Source organism: Thamnophis sirtalis, unplaced genomic scaffold (genome assembly GCF_051295495.1).
Source record: "Thamnophis sirtalis isolate CommonGarterSnake01/CBP01778 unplaced genomic scaffold, rThaSir2_p1.2 scaffold_2, whole genome shotgun sequence".
Taxonomy (NCBI): Eukaryota; Metazoa; Chordata; class Lepidosauria; order Squamata; family Natricidae; genus Thamnophis; species Thamnophis sirtalis.
The window spans coordinates 32,955,824-32,975,922 of record NW_028261382.1 but is presented as its reverse complement, the minus strand read 5'-3'; the positions used below and the strand labels follow the sequence as shown (position 1 = coordinate 32,975,922).

At 42.4% G+C, this 20,099-nt stretch overlaps 1 protein-coding gene across 2 annotated transcripts; it reads right to left on the bottom strand.

Annotated features, from left to right (window-relative positions):
- Positions 1-2,535: 2,535 nt before the first annotated feature.
- Positions 2,536-15,501, bottom strand: GTF3C5 (general transcription factor IIIC subunit 5). Of its 2 annotated transcripts, XM_087704674.1 has the most exons (11): positions 15,300-15,501; positions 14,143-14,359; positions 12,931-13,129; positions 10,232-10,427; positions 8,975-9,079; positions 7,946-8,060; positions 7,663-7,743; positions 6,051-6,136; positions 5,309-5,391; positions 4,600-4,742; positions 2,536-3,604 (listed from the first exon to the last, which is right to left on the bottom strand). In XM_087704674.1, exons 1-11 carry the CDS (start codon positions 15,480-15,482, stop codon positions 3,450-3,452), a joined length of 1,563 nt encoding a protein of 520 aa, XP_087560800.1. In that variant the 5' UTR covers positions 15,483-15,501; the 3' UTR covers positions 2,536-3,449. The 2 variants fall into 2 exon arrangements, with proteins under 2 accessions (XP_087560800.1, XP_087560801.1); XM_087704675.1 differs by lacking the exons at positions 2,536-3,604; positions 4,600-4,742 and adding an exon at positions 4,749-4,909.
- Positions 15,502-20,099: the final 4,598 nt, after the last annotated feature.

Below are 20,099 nucleotides of genomic sequence, written 5' to 3'. Positions count from 1 at the left end.
GGTGGCTTTATAGCTTAGGTTCAGCCCGATATCTGTGGCAACTCAAGGGCACCGGTGTTGCGGCCGCAGCTGGGAATCTGACGGACCCGTTTTCTTGCCTCCTCGCCAAGTTTTGCAGGAAAATATCCAAGAAAAATCCAACACGTGGAAAAAACAACAACTTATCTTTTCCCCTTTGAGGTGTGTCCATTCACCAGCTGGTGCTCTCGCACGCTTTAGCCCTGATAGATAACAAATAAAACTCTTCACCCGTCAGATACTGGGTTCTATTCTATTCTATTTTCTCTTCTATTCTCTATTCTATTCTCTATTTTCTATTCTATTCTCTATTCTATTCTCTATTTTCTATTCTATTCTCTATTCTATTCTTCATTCTATTTTCTATTCTATTCTCCATTCTATTTTCTATTCTATTCTATTTTCTATTCTATTCTCCATTCTATTCTATTTTCTATTCTATTCTGTATTCTTTCTATTCTATTCTCTATTCTATTCTATTCTCTATTCTATTCTCCATTCTATTTTCTATTCTATTCTCCTTTCTATTCTATTTTCTATTCTATTCTCTATTCTATTTTCTATTCTATTCTCTATTCTATTCTAGTCTCTATTCTATTCTATTTTCTATTCTATTCTCTATTCTATTCTATTCTCTATTCTATTTTCTATTCTTTCTATTCTCTATTCTATTCTATTTTCTATTCTATTCTATATTCTATTTTCTATTCTATTCTCTATTTTCTTTTCTATTTTGTATTCTATTCTCTATTCTATTCTATTCTATTCTCTATTCTATTTTCTATTCTATTCTCTATTCTCTATTCTCTATTCTCTATTCTCTATTCTCTATTCTATTCTCTATTCTATTTTCTATTCTATTCCTATTCTATTCTATTCTCTATTCTATTTTATTTTCTATTATGTGGACGTGTGCAGAAGCTAAAAAATACTGGACTAAAATCCACACATGGTTGGAAAAAAATGATACAAAAACATACAGACTTTAAACCAGAGACATTTTTATTGGGGATTTTACCAGAAACATATAGTAGAGAATTGAAATATCTGATTGTAAATGTGTTGACAGCAGCTAGGATTGCATTTGCTAAAAACTGGAAGAATGAGAAAATACCAACGCAGGAGGAAGTCATTCAGAAAATAATGGAATGTGCTGAAATGAATAAATTGACATTTGAAATTAGAGAACAAGAAGATAAACAACATTACAAGATATGGGATTTATTTTACCAATGGTTGGACCAAAAAAATATGGAAATGAAATACGACTGAGAACTTTACAATACAAGGACAATGGAATGACACAGAAGATAATATAAAGATGTACTATTATTGGATGGATTTAGGAGGATGTAATGAATTGTTATAATATAAAGTAATTCAAAATTTAGAATATCTCATATAAAATAAAGGAATAATAGTTATAGTCAAATAAACGATTAACAATGCTAACAATGTATACATATATATTAGATTGACAATATGAGATTTTATATAAATTGTAAGCGAGGACGATATATATATATATAAACTCTCATCCGGAGACAGATGAAAAGATCAGAAGAACCAGAGTATAATAAATGCCACTTTAAAAAAAAATGATCAGCCTTCCATAAGGATATAGAATTATTCTGAATTTCTCCACCTCGGCCATGTCGCAAAGGTGCTTTTTTCAAGAGACGACTGGGCTGTTTTTTTTTTCTTCAAAGACATTTCGCTTCTCATTCCAAGAAGCTTCTTCAGCTCTGACTGGATGGCGGGGAAACTGAGGAAGCTCCTCGGATGAGGGGTGAAATGTCTTCAAAGGAAAAACCAGAAAGGCCTCTTTAAAAACTACCTTTGAGACAACCACCGTTACGGATGATGGAGAATCTCCATAAATCTACCTCAGCCATACCAAATATATGGAATGGCAGACTTGGAAAGGGACCTTGGAGGTCTTCTAGTCCAAACCCCTGTTCGAGCAGGAGATCCTATATCATTTCTGGACAAATGGATGTCCAGTCTCTTCTTAAAATCTTCCAGTGATGGAAGCACTCACAACTTCTGGAGGTGAGCTGTTCCAATGGTCAATTTCTGCTTCGTTCCAAGTTGCTTCTCTCCTTGCTTAGTTTCCATCCGTTGCTTCTGACTTCAGGTGCTTTGGAGAATACCTTGACCCCCCCCCTTCCTCTCTGTGGCAGCCCCTCAAATATTGGAACACTGCTGTCTTGTCACCCCTAGTCCTTCTCTTCACTAAACTAGACCTACCCAATTCCTGCAGCTGTTCCTGGTATGTTTTAGCCTCCAGTCCCCTAATTCTCTTTGTTGCTCTTCTCTGCAATTCATTCAAAATTCAGGATGGAAATATTGTGGAACTTTTTTCAAGCTCCTTATTAAATTGGGATCAAAACATCAGGCCAGTACAATTCTTACATTCTCACCCTGAGAATGTAAGCTAGTTCCAATTTGGATTTTAAAATAAAGTCTTTCTGAGTTTCTTTTAAGTGTCCTATAAATAAATCTCACTTGAAGCGATTTTGAAGGCACAAGTCTCTTTTATTTGCACTCAAGCTGAAAAAGAAATCTCTCATCGCTATGCAAAACAGTGGAAATTTCTTAAGACTGTCCAATTAATGTCCCACAAAACCTCCAAACAATTGAATCACAGAGATTTTTTCTTCTCAAGGCGTCACAAAAGAAATGTCTCTTTTTTTGAGAAGGACAGGAACAACTTAAGTCCTAGAAGGAATGAAATTATAATTCAACGTTATAATTGTAAGTTCGTAATAAGTTCAACAGCGGCCGATCCAGAAGAAGACTTCAGGAGACAAAGGTGTTGGGACATAGATGGGCTTGGCCCTCAATTTCAAAAAATGCTGTCAAAGAAATGCCCCAAAAGTAGAGTCTCATATCTACATTTCAATACAACAATGGAAGGAAATCTTCATCAAGGAAACGACAAAAAAACAACTATCACTGAGCTCTTTGGGGGGGGGGGGATGCAACACCAGCAAGATGCAACTTACAAATGACACTTTTGCACAAATCCAGTCAACTCAAAGTTATGATGCAGCCAATGGGTATGTTTGGTTGTGGGTTCGTGGAGTAGATTGGGTTGTTGGGTTCATTGGGTTGCTGCGTTGGTTGAGTTGGCGCATCGGTTGGGTTGGTGAATTGGTTAAGTTGGCGCATAGGTTGGGTTGGTGTGTTGGTGCATCAGTTGGGTTGGTGAGTTGGTGCATAGGTTGGGTTGGTTGAGTTGGCGCATTATTTGGGTTGGTGAGTTGATTGAGTTGGCGCATCGGTTGGGTTGGTGACTTGGTTAAGTTGATGGATTCATTGACTCATTGGTTGGATTGATGGGGTTTCTTCCTTTCTTCTATCCTAAAGAGCAAAACAAATTCTCCCCCCCACCCCAAGAACCAGTCCAGCCCACCAGCCCCATCACATTAGACATAGTCAAGAATTTCGGTCTCCATTTCATTTTCGCTCCCATCTGAAGGCTTGAAAACCTCCTCTTCCTCCTCCTCCTCCTCCTCTTCTCCGGATTCAAAGGTCAGCTGCTCTTTGCCCACTGTGGAGCTGGAAGGGTTTCTGAAGAGAGCTGAAAGGGCAGAGAAAAGGGAATTACAAATGAGAAGCAAAAGGCTCAGATGATTCTGGTTGGAATCATTCAGAATGAATTAATAGCGGATCTGGCGCTTTTGAACATCTCGTGACCAACAAAGACAAGATCCCAGAATTATGGGGGAAAAGCGCTAAGAAACACAAAAGCGTTATTATTAAAAGAAGAATGAAAAGAAGAGAAAAGCTGCAGGGATGCCATTATTACAGGTAGACCTTGAGTTATGACTATAATGGTGCCTGCCCATTACAATCGTAACTCGTGATGGATATAATACAGGTCACCCACATGACCAACATACCTGGACTTGCCAGCCCCATTTCCCCGTCATTGTTGTAGTTCGCTGACGGTCCGTGGAGCTGGCAGCAGAGTCGGACAGTGGGGAGGAACATGGGTCAGTCCTGGAGTCTGGGGAAGGCTCGGACGAGGGCTCTGCGTTGGAGGCAGAGAGAGGGCCAGGGCCATCTGGGAGTTATGTGCTGCCTCCGGAGCCTCCAGAGTCGGACATAAACGAGGCAAAGGAACAGGGGGAGCCTGTTCCCAGTGCACGCATGCGCAGAGCTGCCAGAAGGCGAGAACAGTTAAGACTAAAGAGGCGACTCGGGAGTAAGGCTTGGACGCGATTGGCCCTTCCCATAAGCCATGAAGGAGGAGCAAAGGCATGTGAGCCTTTGCAGGAAGCAACTTTGTTCATGCTGGTCGGTTTAAATTCTGAAGCTCCGTTTTGACTCTGTGCTCCGTGTGGCCTTGCAAAGCTAATTGCCAATTAGGTCTTTGGCAGCGTTTCAAGGGAGATAAAGGTGGGTGCTTATCAGCCTTATCCCGAAAGACTTTGGCAGACTTCTGTCAGACTTTACAAACTATTTGTGACTCATTACAGGCTGTGAATGAACATAATTCACAGCCGTTGAAATAAAAAGAGGGCTAAGCGCGTGCTTTTTACAGTCTCAGGAAGCCTAGGTCAGAACACTCACCTGGTCTTTGGGATCGGATTATCTGCCTTATCATCACTGACATGGTGTCCCTCAAGTCATCGTTGGTCTTCGGAAGACACCAGCCATCCCGCTCCGTACAAGCCGCCTCCACGTTGTCGTTTCGATGGATGATCTTCTGCAAGCTGAACAGAGGCCAATTTCAGAGAGGTTCTTCTCAGCGCAGCGAATCAGACAACCAAATTGTGACGCCAGGGATAGTCCTGTTGTGACAACCAAGGTCAGGAGAACCTAGCCTCCTGGATGGACCAAGCCATGGCTGTCATTAGCACCGTTTCTTGGAAAGCTGCAACTAACAAAGATGACATAACTGTTGCTAGGGTACACTTGTGCCTTGAGATGCTTGGTTGCGTGTCCTCAAACATCTGGGAAAAGCATCAATTGACTTTCTAGAGTCAGGATACACTAGTGGTTTGAGATGCTTGGTGCCCTCAAACATCTGGACAAAGCGTGAATTGACTTTCTAGAGTCAAGATACACTTGTGGCTTGAGAGGCTTGGTTGGGTGCCTTCAAACATGTGGGCAAAGCATCAGTTGACTTTCTAGAGTTGCAAAGCAAAGGACGTCCAAACTCATACATAGATTGGGTTTCAATCATAGAAGAGCCTCAAAAATGAAACAAGATTTTGACTAAAATCCCCGATCATTTCCACAGCTTAACATTAACAACAGGTCAGGGTAAATACTGTACCTTTCCACTTTCAAATCGCACAGCTGGTAGAACATCTGTCGATAAGGGGGCAGAGAACCTTCCTCAAAGATATAAATGGAATCCTAGGAGGAGGAGAAGGCAAAGAATCAGAGGCAGGGTTGGACCAAGTCCTATCTGTGGGAGATCTCAGCACCAGTGGGAGGACACCTTAGCAATAGCAGTAGCCCTTAGTCTTATACACCGCTTCACAGGGCTTTTACAGCCCTCTCTAAGCGGTTTACAGAGTCAGCCTCTTGCCCCCCAACAATCTGGCTCCTCGCTTTACTGACTTCGGAAGGATGGAAGGCGGAGTCAACCTTGAGCCAGTTGGAATCAAACTCCTGGCAGTGAGCAGAGTTATCCTGCATTACTGCATTCTAACCACTGTACCACCACGGCCCTTTTCTGACCAAGGACCACTGACATTCTTTAGAAGGACCTGAAACATCTTGAGATGTTGCTTTCAGAAAGTAAAGGATTTGAGTTTCCTCTTCAGGATCTGCTCTAAAGAGTAGTCAGGGTTGATCTCCTCTAGGACTGACAGTCGGTTGGATCGTCTTGGATTGTTTATATTGAAATAAAATAAAAACTTTCAAAACAATTGCGGTCGTAAGCCGAGGACCATCGGTAGATTCCCCCTTCACCTTACCTTGGAATCTTTGGTAAATCTAGATCTCCCAAAGAGAAACCAGGGGCCTGAAAGCTTGGAATGGCCAGGAGGAGGAGGAGGAGAAGGACTTACCTTAAGTTTGTATTTGCTCATAACTGGGGATGTTCCAGATGTGCTGAGCCTCTGTTTTAAGTCTTGGAGGCCGAGGCCTTGATTTCCTGAAAGGGATATAGGGGGGGGGGGTGATCTCAATTTCTTTAGGATAACAAGAACATTGTGGGAGGTGGATGGAAAACCCTTCAAAAGAGGCTGCCAAATGATGACATTTAGTGATTCAATCAGACTTAATCCTCAGAACTTTCATCAAAAGCATGCAGACTAAGGAATTTGGGGAGCCCAAATATTGGGAAACACACTGTTCTGACCAAGGCTTCTCAAGAACCTGAAACAAACTCCTTGTCCTGACAAAAAAACCTTTTATTAATTGACTGTGAATTCTGTTCCTTCACACCCAGCAAAGTCTTTCGAGGGAGGATTTACAGTCACAGACCTTATCTGGCTTGGAGAGCTGCTAGGCCGAGATCTGCAGAACTTGGCAAGGAGACTCAGAGAGTCACGAACCAATTAAGTGAACTAATGGTCTCCTGCAAACTTCACTCCCCTTTCGCTCCTCTTTTATTCCCTCTGGGAGGGGCCGTTCATGGCCTTCCTCCCAAGTCGACCCCTGTTCTTTATTTTTTTAATAGATTTTTATTGTTTTTTTCCATCTATAACAATTTTCAATCATCACATTCTTTAACATTGCTGTGTTATCATACCTATATATATCGATCTTGAATCGCTTCTATATTTATACACATTCATTTACAGTTCTATACATTTCTCTATTGCTTCTTGGTTAAACTAACTTTATTTCTGTTATGCAACCATTTATACCAATTATCCCAAATTTCATGGTATTCAAACTCCTCTTTGTTCTTTAATCTTAATGTTAATTTATCCATTTCTGCGCACTCTAGAATTTTCTCAATCACTAATTAATCTGGGCCTTCTCCAGCCTCCAGGACTGGCCCATGTTCCTCCCCAACCTCCTCATTGTCCAAATCTGCTGCCAGCTCTGCTGGCGGGCCACAAGAAGAGGTCAATCTCCCACAATTCCCAGCAACCCTTTTAACTAGGGAATTCTGGGAATTGACGTCCACACATCTGGAAGGGATTCAAACCGGAGAAAAAACTGTCATGAGGGTCAGTAGAAGCTCTGTATGGGTTCGAGCAAGTCTTTCTCAGTGCTAGTGAGACAGAGGGGTGCAAATCCTCTGATAGTCTGTGTAAAATGCTCACATTTGGGCAGGAGGGAAATGTTATGAGACACAAGGAGACATTTTCTGATACAGTGAGAACAATAAACCAGTGAAACGGATATTGCCTCCAGAAGTTGTGGATGCTCCGACATCGGAGGTTTTTAAGAAGAGACTGGAGAGTCATTGGTCTGAAATTGTATGGGGTCTCCTGCTCGAGCAGGGGGTTGGACTAGAAGACCTCCAAGGCCCCTTCTTTGTTATTCTGTCTCCTGTAAACAAAGTATGTGCCCAACAGACGAAAAACCCGACATTCTAATTTATGACAGCAGAACGTTTTGCAACTGATTTTGTGCGACTTGTCTCGAATATTTCCAGCAGAAACGAAAGCAATTTCATTCCTGTTTCTTCAAGGCAGCCAGAGTCTCCCATATCGTACCACGTACCTGGTTTCTTTAACGTAATAGGCAGGCTGTAGTTGTAAGTGCTGCGCTTGGCCTTCACCGGCATGTCATTGGGGGTGTACCCTAAAGAGATAGAAAGACGATTCCATGAAGAAACAATGAACTGTATACAAGTCGTGGGGAGGAGAACAACAAGTGTAGAACAGTTCTCGGGAGAGCCCGGAATGAGTTGGTGTGCCACAAAAAAAGCCACCCCAGAAACAAGAGAGGCCGACAATAAGACTGAAACCTGGAACAACGTCCTGGCTGCCTTTAAATTTTTTACCGTATTTCATGCCGCAGCGAATCCTAAAATCCAGAACCTGGTAGATCTTTGCTTCGGGGTTCTTCCTAGGATCGTAACCAAAACGAACCCACAGGCTTCTCCAGGGTCCTGTGAGCTAAAAGGATCGTGAGAAAAAAAACCAAAAGGATAACTAACGGACTGCTAAAAAGTTAGCATCTCGCAGGGTGGGGAGGGGGGAATGGCTGAGATTTTAGTACAGGCCTTCTATTTTTCAGTCAACTGTATGGGATTTTTTATTTGGGGGGGGGGGGGCTGTTTCGTTACAAGGCGAGACTAAAAGGCCAGGGTTGTGGCTTGCCAGTGACCAGCGGAGCTGGCAGCAGATTCGGACAGTGAGGAGGTTGGGGAGGAAGATGGGCCAGTGCTGGAGTCTGGGGAAGGCTCTGAGGAGGGCTCTGTGTTGGAGGCAGAAAGGGGGCCAGGGCCATATGCCAGTTATCAGCTGCCTTCGGAGTCAGACATCAGTGAAGCCGAAGAACAGCTGGAGCCTGTTCCCAGTGTGCGCATGCGCAGAGTTGCCAGGTGAAGGGAACAGCTACAGAACAGGGGTTGACTTGGGAGTAAGGCCACAGGTGGGCGATGAATGGCCCCTCCCAGAGGAAATCAAAGAGGAGCAAAAGGGGAGTGGAGTTTGCAGGAGACCATTAGTTCACTTAATTGGTTCGTGACTCTCCGAGACTCCTTGCCAAGTTTTGCAGATATCAACTTGGCCACTCTCCAAGCCAGATAAGGTCTGTGGCTGTAAATCCTCCCTTGAAAGACTTGGCTGGATGTGAAGGAGCAGAATTCATAGCAAATTAATAAAAGGGTGGGGTTTTTTTTGTCAGGACAAGGAGTTGCTTCATGCTCTCGGGAAGCCTCGGTCATAAAATCCAGCATTTTAACTGCTAAATCAAACTGGCTCTCAAATAGGGACCCTAAAAACCCAATGCATGTTTATTTACATTATATTCTTTGCGGTTTTTATTGTTAAGAAGCTATCATAATGTCAATAAAACAGGGACTCACCATGTAATAAGCCAAATAAGGTAGTAACAGTTTCAGTTTGTCAGGGTGAACGCTGATGTTGGCTTTCACTGCATTGCGGGACCACACAGGACGCAGCTGAAAAAGCTGAAAAGAATTCATGCAGACATAAAACAAACATACATACATATATACATACATACACTGTGCGCAATCAATTTCAAAGAAACAGCTTCAGCCATTCTAATATCACCAAAAGAAGCTCTGTTAGCATTGGGTTGATTTAAAAAATAAATCCATTCCATTCCATTAATCATTATTTATTATTAAATCTGCTTGCCGACTGTCTCGCTCCTTTGATTTAAATCGCCAACTTAGCTCTAATTTTATGAATCGCCAGCAGAATAGAGAATGTTTGGTGCTTTAATTATCCTTTAAAATACGCTTATCCAATTGCTCTGCCGGCTTATGAAGCAATGAAGATTGATTTATGGATTATCACTGTGGGTGGACTTATTTTTTTTATTATGCTTTTATTAGGGTCTCCGGAAGCTACCTAGAGTTTTTAAAATTGGATGCTAACACTGCAGAATGAATGAAGGAAGGAAGGAATGTAATCGTGGATATAAGGTTCCCCCTTGCACATAGGTGCTAGTCGTTCCTGACTCTAGGGGGCGGTGCTTATCTCTGTTTCAAAGCCAAAGAGCCAGCGCTATCCGAAGATGTCTCCGTGGTCATGTGGATGGCCTTCGGCTTTGAAACAAAGATGAGCACTGCCTCCTAGAGTCGGGAAATACTAGCATATATGTGCGAGGGGAATCTTTTACCTTATCTATCTATCTATCTATCTATCTATCTATCTATCTATCTATCTATCTATCTATCTATCTATCATCTCCAATCTCTATCTCCAATCTCATCCATCCATCCATCTATCTCCAATCTCATCCATCTATCTATCATCTATCTATCTATCTATCTATCTATCTATCTATCTATCTATCTATCTATCTATCATCTCCAATCTCCTCTAATCTCCTCTAATCTTATCTATCTATCTATCTATCTATCTATCTATCTATCTATCTATCCATCCATCCATCCATCCATCCATCCATCCATCCATCCATCCATCCATCCATCCACCCACCCACCCACCTACCTACCTACCTATGGAATCATCTATCTATCTATCTATCTATCTATCTATCTATCTATCTATCTATCTATCTATCTATCTATCTATCTATCTATCATCTATCTATATTTAAGGGAGATTTCAAGCTTAGGCAAACCTACTTTACTCAGCTCTGCTTCTGCTTGGTGATCCACAAAATTGCTACAGACTTTTTTCCATGTCTGCACGGCCGCCTCCAACGGCTTCGCGGGGACATCTTCATCCTCAAAGTTGACAAAGATAGCGTTGTGAGGGCGCCGTGCCCTGCTGAGGCCGATCAGATTCTCGCTAGACAGGGGAGGGTTGCGGTAGCCTTCCCTGGAGAACAAAACGACACCAGCCAAGGAAACTCAACTCCAGCTAAACTTAAACCTTTGACTTGTCATGTACAGGCAGTCCTCGACTTGCAGCAGTCTGTTTAGTGACCGTTCTAAGTTACAGTGCCACTGAAAAAAGGAACCTGCGAACGTTTGTCACAAAGAGTGCTGCGGTGACCTAGAGGCGGTGCTCTCGCCTCGCAATCAGGAGGATGTGAGTTCAATCCTAGCAAGAGGCAGATATTTCTCTCTCTGGGCACGGTGAGAATAAATCTGCTGAACAAAACTCCGCACTGGAGACAGGGAAGGGCATCGGGCCAGTAAACACTTAGCTCCATTCAGTTGCCCAAGATTCCACCCCCGCAAGAGATTACAGGGTCTTTAAAAGGTGATGACAATGTCACACTGATGACCTTTGCAGAATCCCCTTGGGTTATGTGATCAAATTTTGGATGCTTGGCAACCGATTCATATTTACGACAGTGGCAGTGTCCCGTGATTATCTTCTAGCACGCAAAATCAATGGGAAGCCAGATTCACTTAACAAAACTTGTTGCTAACTTAACAAATGCAGCAATTCACTTGAACAGCTGCGACAAGAAATGTCGTAAGACGGGGCAAAACTCACTCAACCAATATTTCACTTAGCAGCAGAAATGTTGGCAAATTGTGGACTACCTGCATTTCGAGCCCGACCCTCTTTTGCCATAAGTTTTTAATTTCAATCCTTTTGTTTAAAAAAAAAAAGACACCACAGAATGATTTTCCTAAAGATTGCACAGTATCTGCTGGTTCTTTTCCATCACATTTAAGTTTCTCTACAGTTGATTCAAAGAACTGAAGGCATGAATTTTTTTTAAAATAAAGTTTTTTTTATTCTACTGCTTGAAAAAAGTCAGAGGTCACCATTTTGGGCCGTTTTTCTTCTTTCTTCCTTCTTTGACCTTGCTAACTTTTGTTTCTTTTCATACTTCAATTATAAATTCGTTTTTAAAAGGAAGAAACTGCAACCCTCACTTCAAGAGGTGAAGAATTCAATCACCTACTTCAGCCTCGAAGATGAAGCCAAACTGTTTTGTATGGGAAAACTACATCGACATGATCGTATAAGCCTTTGCAGGAGTGGGAAAAACCACAGATGTTAGCATGGGAAACCAACCAGATGTTGCACTGAAGAATGGAAAAGGAACTGAGGACAGGGTCATTGGTGTTCAATACCAACATTACGGCATTGGATTGATAAAAGTGGCGTTACTGATATGTATTGGTTGCATTTGAGCCTCTCTCACTATGTCCTTCTGCCATTCTATATGCAACAGCAAATGGAATTCAGCTCCGGCATTATTATATCTCATAACCCAGCGTGGCTTGGGTATTTATTTACCCTAATCCATACATTTGTCCTCAAAAATAATCTCGGACCAAACGTAATTTCTAATGTTGGATTTTCCTTCCTTGTCAGAGGGTGACCCCTTGTGGAGTACTATGAAGCCATTACCATGGCAACTCCACTGCGCTGCAGAAGCCATTGTACGGCAGTACGGTAGAAGCCATTTTAAGGCACAACAAGCTGTATCTTAACAGAACGCACACCCCGAGGATGTCTTACCCCCCACAGTATTTGTTTCCAGACACTAAGTCATATGTGTACCAAGTCTGGTTGAAATTTCTCGATGCTCCAAAGTTACACTGGAACATGCATACACACGCACGCCTGCACATACACAGCCATTTATTGCAAAACTCTTCCAAATATTATGCACAAGTTTGGATTCATGCAGCTGCACAGAAGTGATTGAAAGAGCTGTGTGATTACAACAAAGGAAAGCAAGCCAGAGAAACAGATGTACAGCTACCTGTTGCAACTATCAAAACTACTACCTGTTACTTAACTGGAACCAAGAGACTTCTGAAGATGTGAAAGCAACTTAAGAGTAAGTGAGCCCCTGGATCAACTGAACGTGTAAAACCCGTAGTATGGTGGAATGCAATAAAGAGGTATATTTTCTGGAGGGAGAGATTACATTCCAGAGGAGTAAGAGGCAGATCAGCCTGGATATCACGTGTGAGAGAAAGAGAGCGAAGACAGCACCTGTTTAATACAAGTAGTCCCCAACTTATGACCACCATTGAGCTGCAAATTTCTGTTTGCTAAGCGAGACAGCTGTTAAGTGTGAATTTGGCCCCATTTTACAATCTTTCTTGCCACAGTTATTAAGGGAATCACTGTAGTTGTTACGTTAGTAAGACAGCTGATACCTGAATCTGGCTTCCCCATTGACTTTGCTTGTCAGAAGGTCACAAAAGGGGATTATTCCTACTATTGAAATTTTTTATTATTATTTGCCAGAATGATAACACGCTCTACTAACTCCTTATTTACAGCCATTATAATCCACTTCACGAAACGTTAGATCTTTACTACAAGTAGAGACATCAGCCCACATCTCCAGAGATAGGCTATTCCAGTATCTACTCCGCTATATCGCAAGAAGGGCACTCACCTGTGATGTATATCTGGCCGATAGTAATAATCGATAGGAGTGTCCAGGCGTGAGAAAATGGGGGGAGGAATATAAAGTGGCAGCTCATTCATAAAAAAATCCTCTTTTTCTGGCTTGAGCATCATAACTTTGTTATACATTGATGTTTGTTTACCGTCTGGCTCTGAATGCATCACCAAGTATTGGAAGTCAGACATACCTAGAGTGAAATTAAAGTGCGCACAGTAAGCTCATTCAGCACAACTGACTTTTCCCCCTTACTGTACAAAACAGATAACCAAGTAGATAAATATAAACAGTAACCTACTTTGACATCCTTAGAATCAGGTATATAACTAATAATTACCATATTTTTCAGAGTATAAGACACACCGAAATATAAGACGCACCTTAGTTTTTAGGGAGGAAAATAGGAAAAAAAAATTCTGCCTACCAGGTATTTATCTGACTAGCATCCTTGGTTTGGTCAGCTTCAGCACATAAATTTGCTGGCTTTGAGTATGCGCACATACTTTTTAACCCCTAGTTGGGGATATAAAACAGCTTCTAAAGCACAGCTGATCGTCAGAGAGAGAAGCAATGAGAAAAGCAGGCAAAGCACGGAAGATCGCTTCACTCACTAGCACCTCATTAGGGATGAAAAACAGCTTTGAAAAAGCTACATCCAGAGTATAAGAGGTACCTACATTTTCAGCCTCTTTAAGAGGGGAAAAAAGTGCATCTTATATTTCGAAACATATGCTACCTACGAATAAATTGCCCATCACATATTAGGACTGCATAGAAACATGCTAAGGAAATAGGTAACTTGGAAAGTTATCAAATTAGCTAGCCAGAGTGGACAAGAACAAAAATAAGAGATTTTGTACATAAGTAAGTCACTCATGATGCATTATTTTTTCCCACTGCCTTAGTTTAAGGGTGGAGTAAGCTAGAATAAACTGAAAAGAATAACACTAAAAATGTGTGAAGGAACAAAATTATTCATCTGGACACAACTGTGTAATTTTCCTCTTTGAATCTGCACTGCTGTGTGATACTATTCTTTGATTCGTAAACTGTCATGGCTACGGGTTACAAGAGAGATCAAGCAAAGTAAAGAAAGAAAATACATAAAAATATACACTGTGCAACAGGCAAATGTAAGGGCTTACTTATATACAGGTATAAGTGGTGTTTGTTTATAACACCAACTGTTTCAGAATAAATTACCTTGAAATTTGTAAACGGTGGAAATTACGCCAAATATCTCCACTTCAAACTTTATTTCTTCTTCCAGACTTCCTTCCTCTGTCCGTTTCCTCCTTGTCTTCTTTTTCACTTTGAGCAGCATTGAAGAGGTAGGGAAGCGATTGGCACACACTGGGTGGCAGTAGGGGTCTTTGGGACGGAAATACAGTTCAAGCCTTTTGCTGGGATCGGCATAAATCTAAGAAGGATGCAACAGCCAATAAGTCAAGCGCCACTCCCAATGACTTACAGGAAAGGAGACCAAATTATTTTATCTGAAATTAGAACTTTACTCCCAAATTACAAATTTTAGTCCTTGGAATCCTAATGCCACCCAAACAAGAAGGACATTTTAGAAACCTTAAATGAGCTTTTTGCTGCTAATTTTTTTTTAAAAAAGGATTGATGAATAAGACAGCCAAAGGAGATGGGGAAAAATATGGTGGTATAATTACTATACTTGATAGAAAGAAAGGTGGAAGGCCTGTTTACTTTTTTCATTTATTATTTCTTGTGTGTATGTATGTGTACATAAAGGTAAAGGTTCCCCTTGCACATAAGTGCTAGTCGTTCCCGACTCTAGGGGGTGGTGCTCATCTCCATTTCAAAGCTGAGGAGCCAGTGCTGTCCAATGACGTCTCTGTGGTCATGTGGCCGGCATGACTCAATGCCAAAGGCGCACGGAACGCTGTTTCCTTCCCACCAAAGGTTGTTCCTATTTTTCTACTTGCATTTTTTACATGTTTTCAAACTGTTAGGTTGGCAGAAGCTGGGACAAGTCACGGGAGCTCACTCCGTTAAGCGGCGCTAGGGATTCGAACGCCGAAGCTTCTGATCAACAAGCTCAGCGTCTTAGCCACTGAGCTGCCGCGTCCTACACATATATACATACAATACATAACTATTGTATAATATGTAATGCATAAAATATGTAAACATAGGCAATTTGTGTGTGTGTGTGTGTGTGTGTGTGCGTGTGTGTCACAGCTGAATTTTTTAAAGAAAAGATTGGTATAATTGTAATTTCTCTGAGCATGTACAAAGTGTCTCGTTCTTCCCCCCCCCCCCTCTCCCCTTGCTCCTGCGGGTAGAGAGACTTATGATAGAAGGAACAGGCGAGGCTGGGGGGGGATCCTTACCCGGGAGACCCCCTCTTCTCCCCCCAGAGTCATCAGGGTCTTGGCCACGTCCTGCACCACGCCGGGGAACTCTACGCACACCAGCCGCTTCTCTCGCTGCAGCTCCGAAAGCACGGGGTCGCCGCCGCCCGCCGCCCCCTGGCTCTGCTCCTGCTCGCCTCCCTCGATTGAGGAGGCTGCCATGGCTGGTACGGTTCCGACGCAAAGGAGAACAGCTCGGTCCGTTCTTTTAAAGCGTCCCCCCCGGGTCCCGTAGCCACGCGGCTGAAGCAAATAAGGTTCCGGAGGAGGAGAGTTCCTACCTTGCTCGAAGCAGGAGGCGGTTTCTTCTCTCTTTCTTCCTTCTCCGACTGTCGTAATCCCGTATTGGTTACTGTCTTTCATGGCTGTCGCTCTTTCTTTTCTTTTCTTTCTTTCTTTCTTTCCTCCCTCCCTTCTTTCTCTCTCTCTCTCCCTCCATTCCTTCCCTTTTATTCCTTCCTTCCTCCCCCCTCCCTTCCTATACATTCAAACTAGATGTTTGTCTGTCATATATGTATGTATATGTGTGAGGGGGATATGCATAATGGTTATCTTTTGAGAGCAGAATGCAACAAAATTTCATTTTAACATATGCTGATTAGTGTACATTTAAAGTGACAATAAAGGTCCTATTCTATTTTATTCTATTCTGATTCCATTCCATTCCATTCCTAATTTCTTTTCTTTTTTCTTTTCTATTCTATTCTGATTCCATTCCATTCCTAATTTCTTTTCTTTTTTCTTTTCTTTTCTATTCTGATTCCATTCCATTCCTAATTTCTGTCCTATTCTATTCCTAATTTCTATCCTATCCTATCTTGTCCTATTCTATATTCCTATTCTATTCCTAAATCCTCTACTCTTCTATCCCATCCCATCCTATCCCCCATCCTTCTATTCTATTCTATTCTATTCTATTCTATTCTGATTTCATTCCACTCCATTTCTAATTTCTGTTCAGTTCTATTCTATTCCTAATTTCTATCCTATCCTACCCTTCCCTATCCTATCCTATCTTATCCTATTCTATATTAGTATTCTATTCCTAAATTCTCTTCCCTTCTATCCCATCCTATCCCATCCCATCCCCCATCCTTCCATTCCATTCTATTCCATCCCATCCCATTCCTATTCAGTGACCCAGTCTCCCTGTTGCCAGGTGTTGGTCGGAGGGCAGAGATCGACCCCTAGGCCCCTGAATTATGGAGTGCCGCAGGGTTCGGTCCTGTCCCCCCTCCTGTTTAATATCTACATGAAGCCGCTGGGTGAGATCATTCGACGGCACGGGATAAAATACCATCAGTATACGGACGATACACAGTTGTATCTGTCCGCCCCGTGCCAACTCAGTGAAGCGGTTGACGTGATGTGCCAGTGCCTCGAGGCTGTTAGGGTCTGGATGGGGGTTAACAAGCTTGTACTCAACCCGGATAAGACCGAGTGGCTGGTGTGTTTCCCTCCTACTAATTGGCCAAGTTTTCCATCTCTCAGGCTGGGGGGTCAAACAGTACGTCCCTCAGACAGGGTCCGCAATTTGGGAGTCCTCCTGGACCCACAGCTGACTTTCGAACACCACTTGTCGGCTGTGACCAGGGGGGCATTTGCCCAGGTTCGCCTGGTGCACCAGTTGCGTCCCTACCTGAACCGGGAGGCCCTCACAACAGTCACTCGTGCCCTTGTGACCTCTAGACTGGACTACTGCAACGTGCTCTACATGGGGCAGCCCTTGAAGAGCATTCGGAGACTTCAGCTTGTCCAGAATGCAGCTGCGCGAGCGATCGTGGGTGTACCTCGGTTCACCCACGTAACACCTATCCTCCGCGAGCTGCACTGGCTGCCTATTGGTCTTCGGATACGCTTCAAGGCGCTAGTCGTCACTTATAAAGCCCTTCATGGTATTGGACCTGGGTACTTGAGAGACCGCCTGCTGCCAATTACCTCCAATAGACCGATTAGATCCCACAGATTAGGCCTCCTCCGAATTCCATCCGCCGGCCAATGCCGGCTGGCGACTACCCGGAGGAGAGCCTTCTCTGTGACTGCTCCGACCCTCTGGAACGAGCTCCCTGTGGAGATTCGAACCCTCACCACCCTCCAGGCCTTCCGCAAAGCCCTTAAAACCTGGCTGTTCCGACAGGCCTGGGGCTAAAGAGCTTTTGCCCCCCCTCTCGAATGGTATGGTTGTTGTGTGCTTTTAAATTGTGTATTGTTTTGTTCGTCTTTTTTATCCCTTATCTGTATCCCCTTCCCTGACTTGGATTGTGAGCCGCCCTGAGACCCCTTTGGGGAAAAGGGCGGTATATAAATGCAATAAATTCAATTCAATTCAATATATTCTTTCGCTGCCTCTTGGTCATCTGCCATTGTGATTCGCTTTTTTGCAAGCCTGTTTTTCTGCCCCGGGAAGATTTTGCTGAATCACCCCACAGGCGGAGGAAGCAAAGGACAATGGCAGCGGGTGGTGAGAAGTGATAAAAACAGTGGTTGTGACTTGAGGGCCTTTCCGAGGGATTTCATTTTGTGCAGGCTGAGGAGGAGAAAAGAGGCGGTGAGATGGGAGAGGATTTCAGACCAAACTTTTTAGACGCCCTCAAAGGAAAGAAAATGGCATTGGTTTTTTTCCCTTCCCCGATTCTCTACAAAAAAAAAATGCAATTTAGACGACTGTATTGACTGGTTTTAGTCTGGTTTTTGGGTTGCTCTCTGTTTGTGGCTGTATTGTTGCTACAAGCCTCTCTACAAGACATATGACCACAACTGAGGCCAACATATCTGTTGCTAGGGACCTTAGAGGTCCTCTAGTCCAACCCCCTGCTTAAATAGGAGACCCTGTACAATTTTAGACAAACGACTGTCCTGTCTCTTCTTAAAATCTCCAATGTTGGAGCAGCCACAACTTCTGGAGGCAAGTTGTTCCACTGGTTAATTGTTCTCACTGTCAGGAAATTCCTCCTTGCTTCTCTCCTTGATTAGTTTCCACCCGTTGCTTCTTCTTCTGCCTTCTGGTGCTTTGAAGAACAGGTTGACCCCCCTCTCTCCTGTGTGCAGCCCCTCAATAATTATCACTATTAAAAAATAAAATAAAACTATATACAGTTAAATGTTAACTAATGGGGAAAATGTTATGATATACGATATAATTACATAAAGAAAGGAGAATGATAATAAACTATATACATGGAGGATGGAATTTTTGGTATTAAATATTATGGATGTTTAGCTAAAACAGGATATGAGGATTTGATGTTAATGGAGAATTTTATAAACAAGTAAATAAAATGCTAGCATGTGGTTATGGATTAAATCTTTGGCATAGTTAAGGATGAAAGATGTTTAAATAACTGTAGTTAACTAAAAGTGGAGGTATAATGATGTCAATATGGTAAACATTTGAGTTAAGATATTTGAATTAATATGAATTAATGGAAGAGATGCACCAAAACATGTTGTAACCAGCTGATGTACTTTTTTTATAATATATACTTGTGTTTTTTTTTCCTTTTGTTTTTTCTTTTTTCCCCCTGCCTTGTTTTCTGTTTTTTGTCTTTTTTGTGTTTTGATTTTTTTTTCCCACTGGTGTGGGCATGTGTTATTTATGTAACAAAAATAAAAAAAATTAATAATAATAAAAAAAGACCCCTTGGGCATCTTCTAGTTCCTTGGAGGTCTTCCAGACCCCTTAGAGCAGGGGGTCTCCACCTTCTTAATGCCGTGACCCTTTAATACAGTTCCTCATGTTGTGGTGACCCCCAACCATAACACTATTTTATGTTTTCTGTATTTTTGCAGAAATATGTTTTCCGATGGTCTTAGGTGACCCCCGTCGTTCGATCCCCAAAGGAATCCCGACCCACAGGTTGAGAACCTCTGCCTTAGAGGTTCTTCTAATCCAACTATTTGGAGTAAAATTCAATAACACCTTGAATACTATGATGTGTTATATAGCACACTTCCATTTCTTGAACACAAAGGATTTTTCAGTGGCCTTGGCAGTGGGTGATTGACAGGTTGAACCCACAGGATGTTTGGGGCTACAATTATCTGAGGGACAGCTTTATTCAGCGGTGGGCTCCCGGTGGTTTTCTTGCTATTTTTTAAAACTTCCTGCTCCTGGAAGATAGTTTTTTTTGGGCAGAAAGGAAGGAAACATGCTGGTTTTTTTTTTTTAAGCCGTAGCCAAAAATGAAATGAAAGCCACAAATTTGGGACAGTAGATAAGCGAACTCGCTTGGAAATGATGTGGAAAAAACAAAAGCTGTTTGTACATTATGTCTTGGGGCTTCACATATGACACACACACCGGTATCATTGAAGCACATTCAGTGTGCTTGCTTGGCTAAACCCATCATCCACTGCTCTTTCACCGAAGCCCTCCCTCCTCCCCATTTCAATCCCGCAAGCAGCAAAGAATCATTCAATCACTGGAATACAGCCAGCAAGGCAGTTGTCATTACATAAGTTATCTTGTTTAATTGCGGTATCTTATATTAGATTGTTAGCCTCTTGGGGTATTCCAGAGGGGAAAAAGATATAGTGTAAATAAAAAAAATAAGAATCTTTTTTTCCCTTTCCTTTCCCTTTCCCTTCCTTCTTTCATTCCCTTCTTCTTTCCCTTCCCTCCCTAGCTTCCCTTCCCTTCTCCTTTCCCTTCTTCTCTTCTCCTCTTTCCCTTCTTCTCTTCTCCTCTCCCCTCTTTTTCTTTCTCTTCCCCTCTCATCTTTCCTCCTCTTCTCTTCCTTTCCCCTCTCCTCTTTCCTCTTTCCTTTCTTTCCTTCTCTA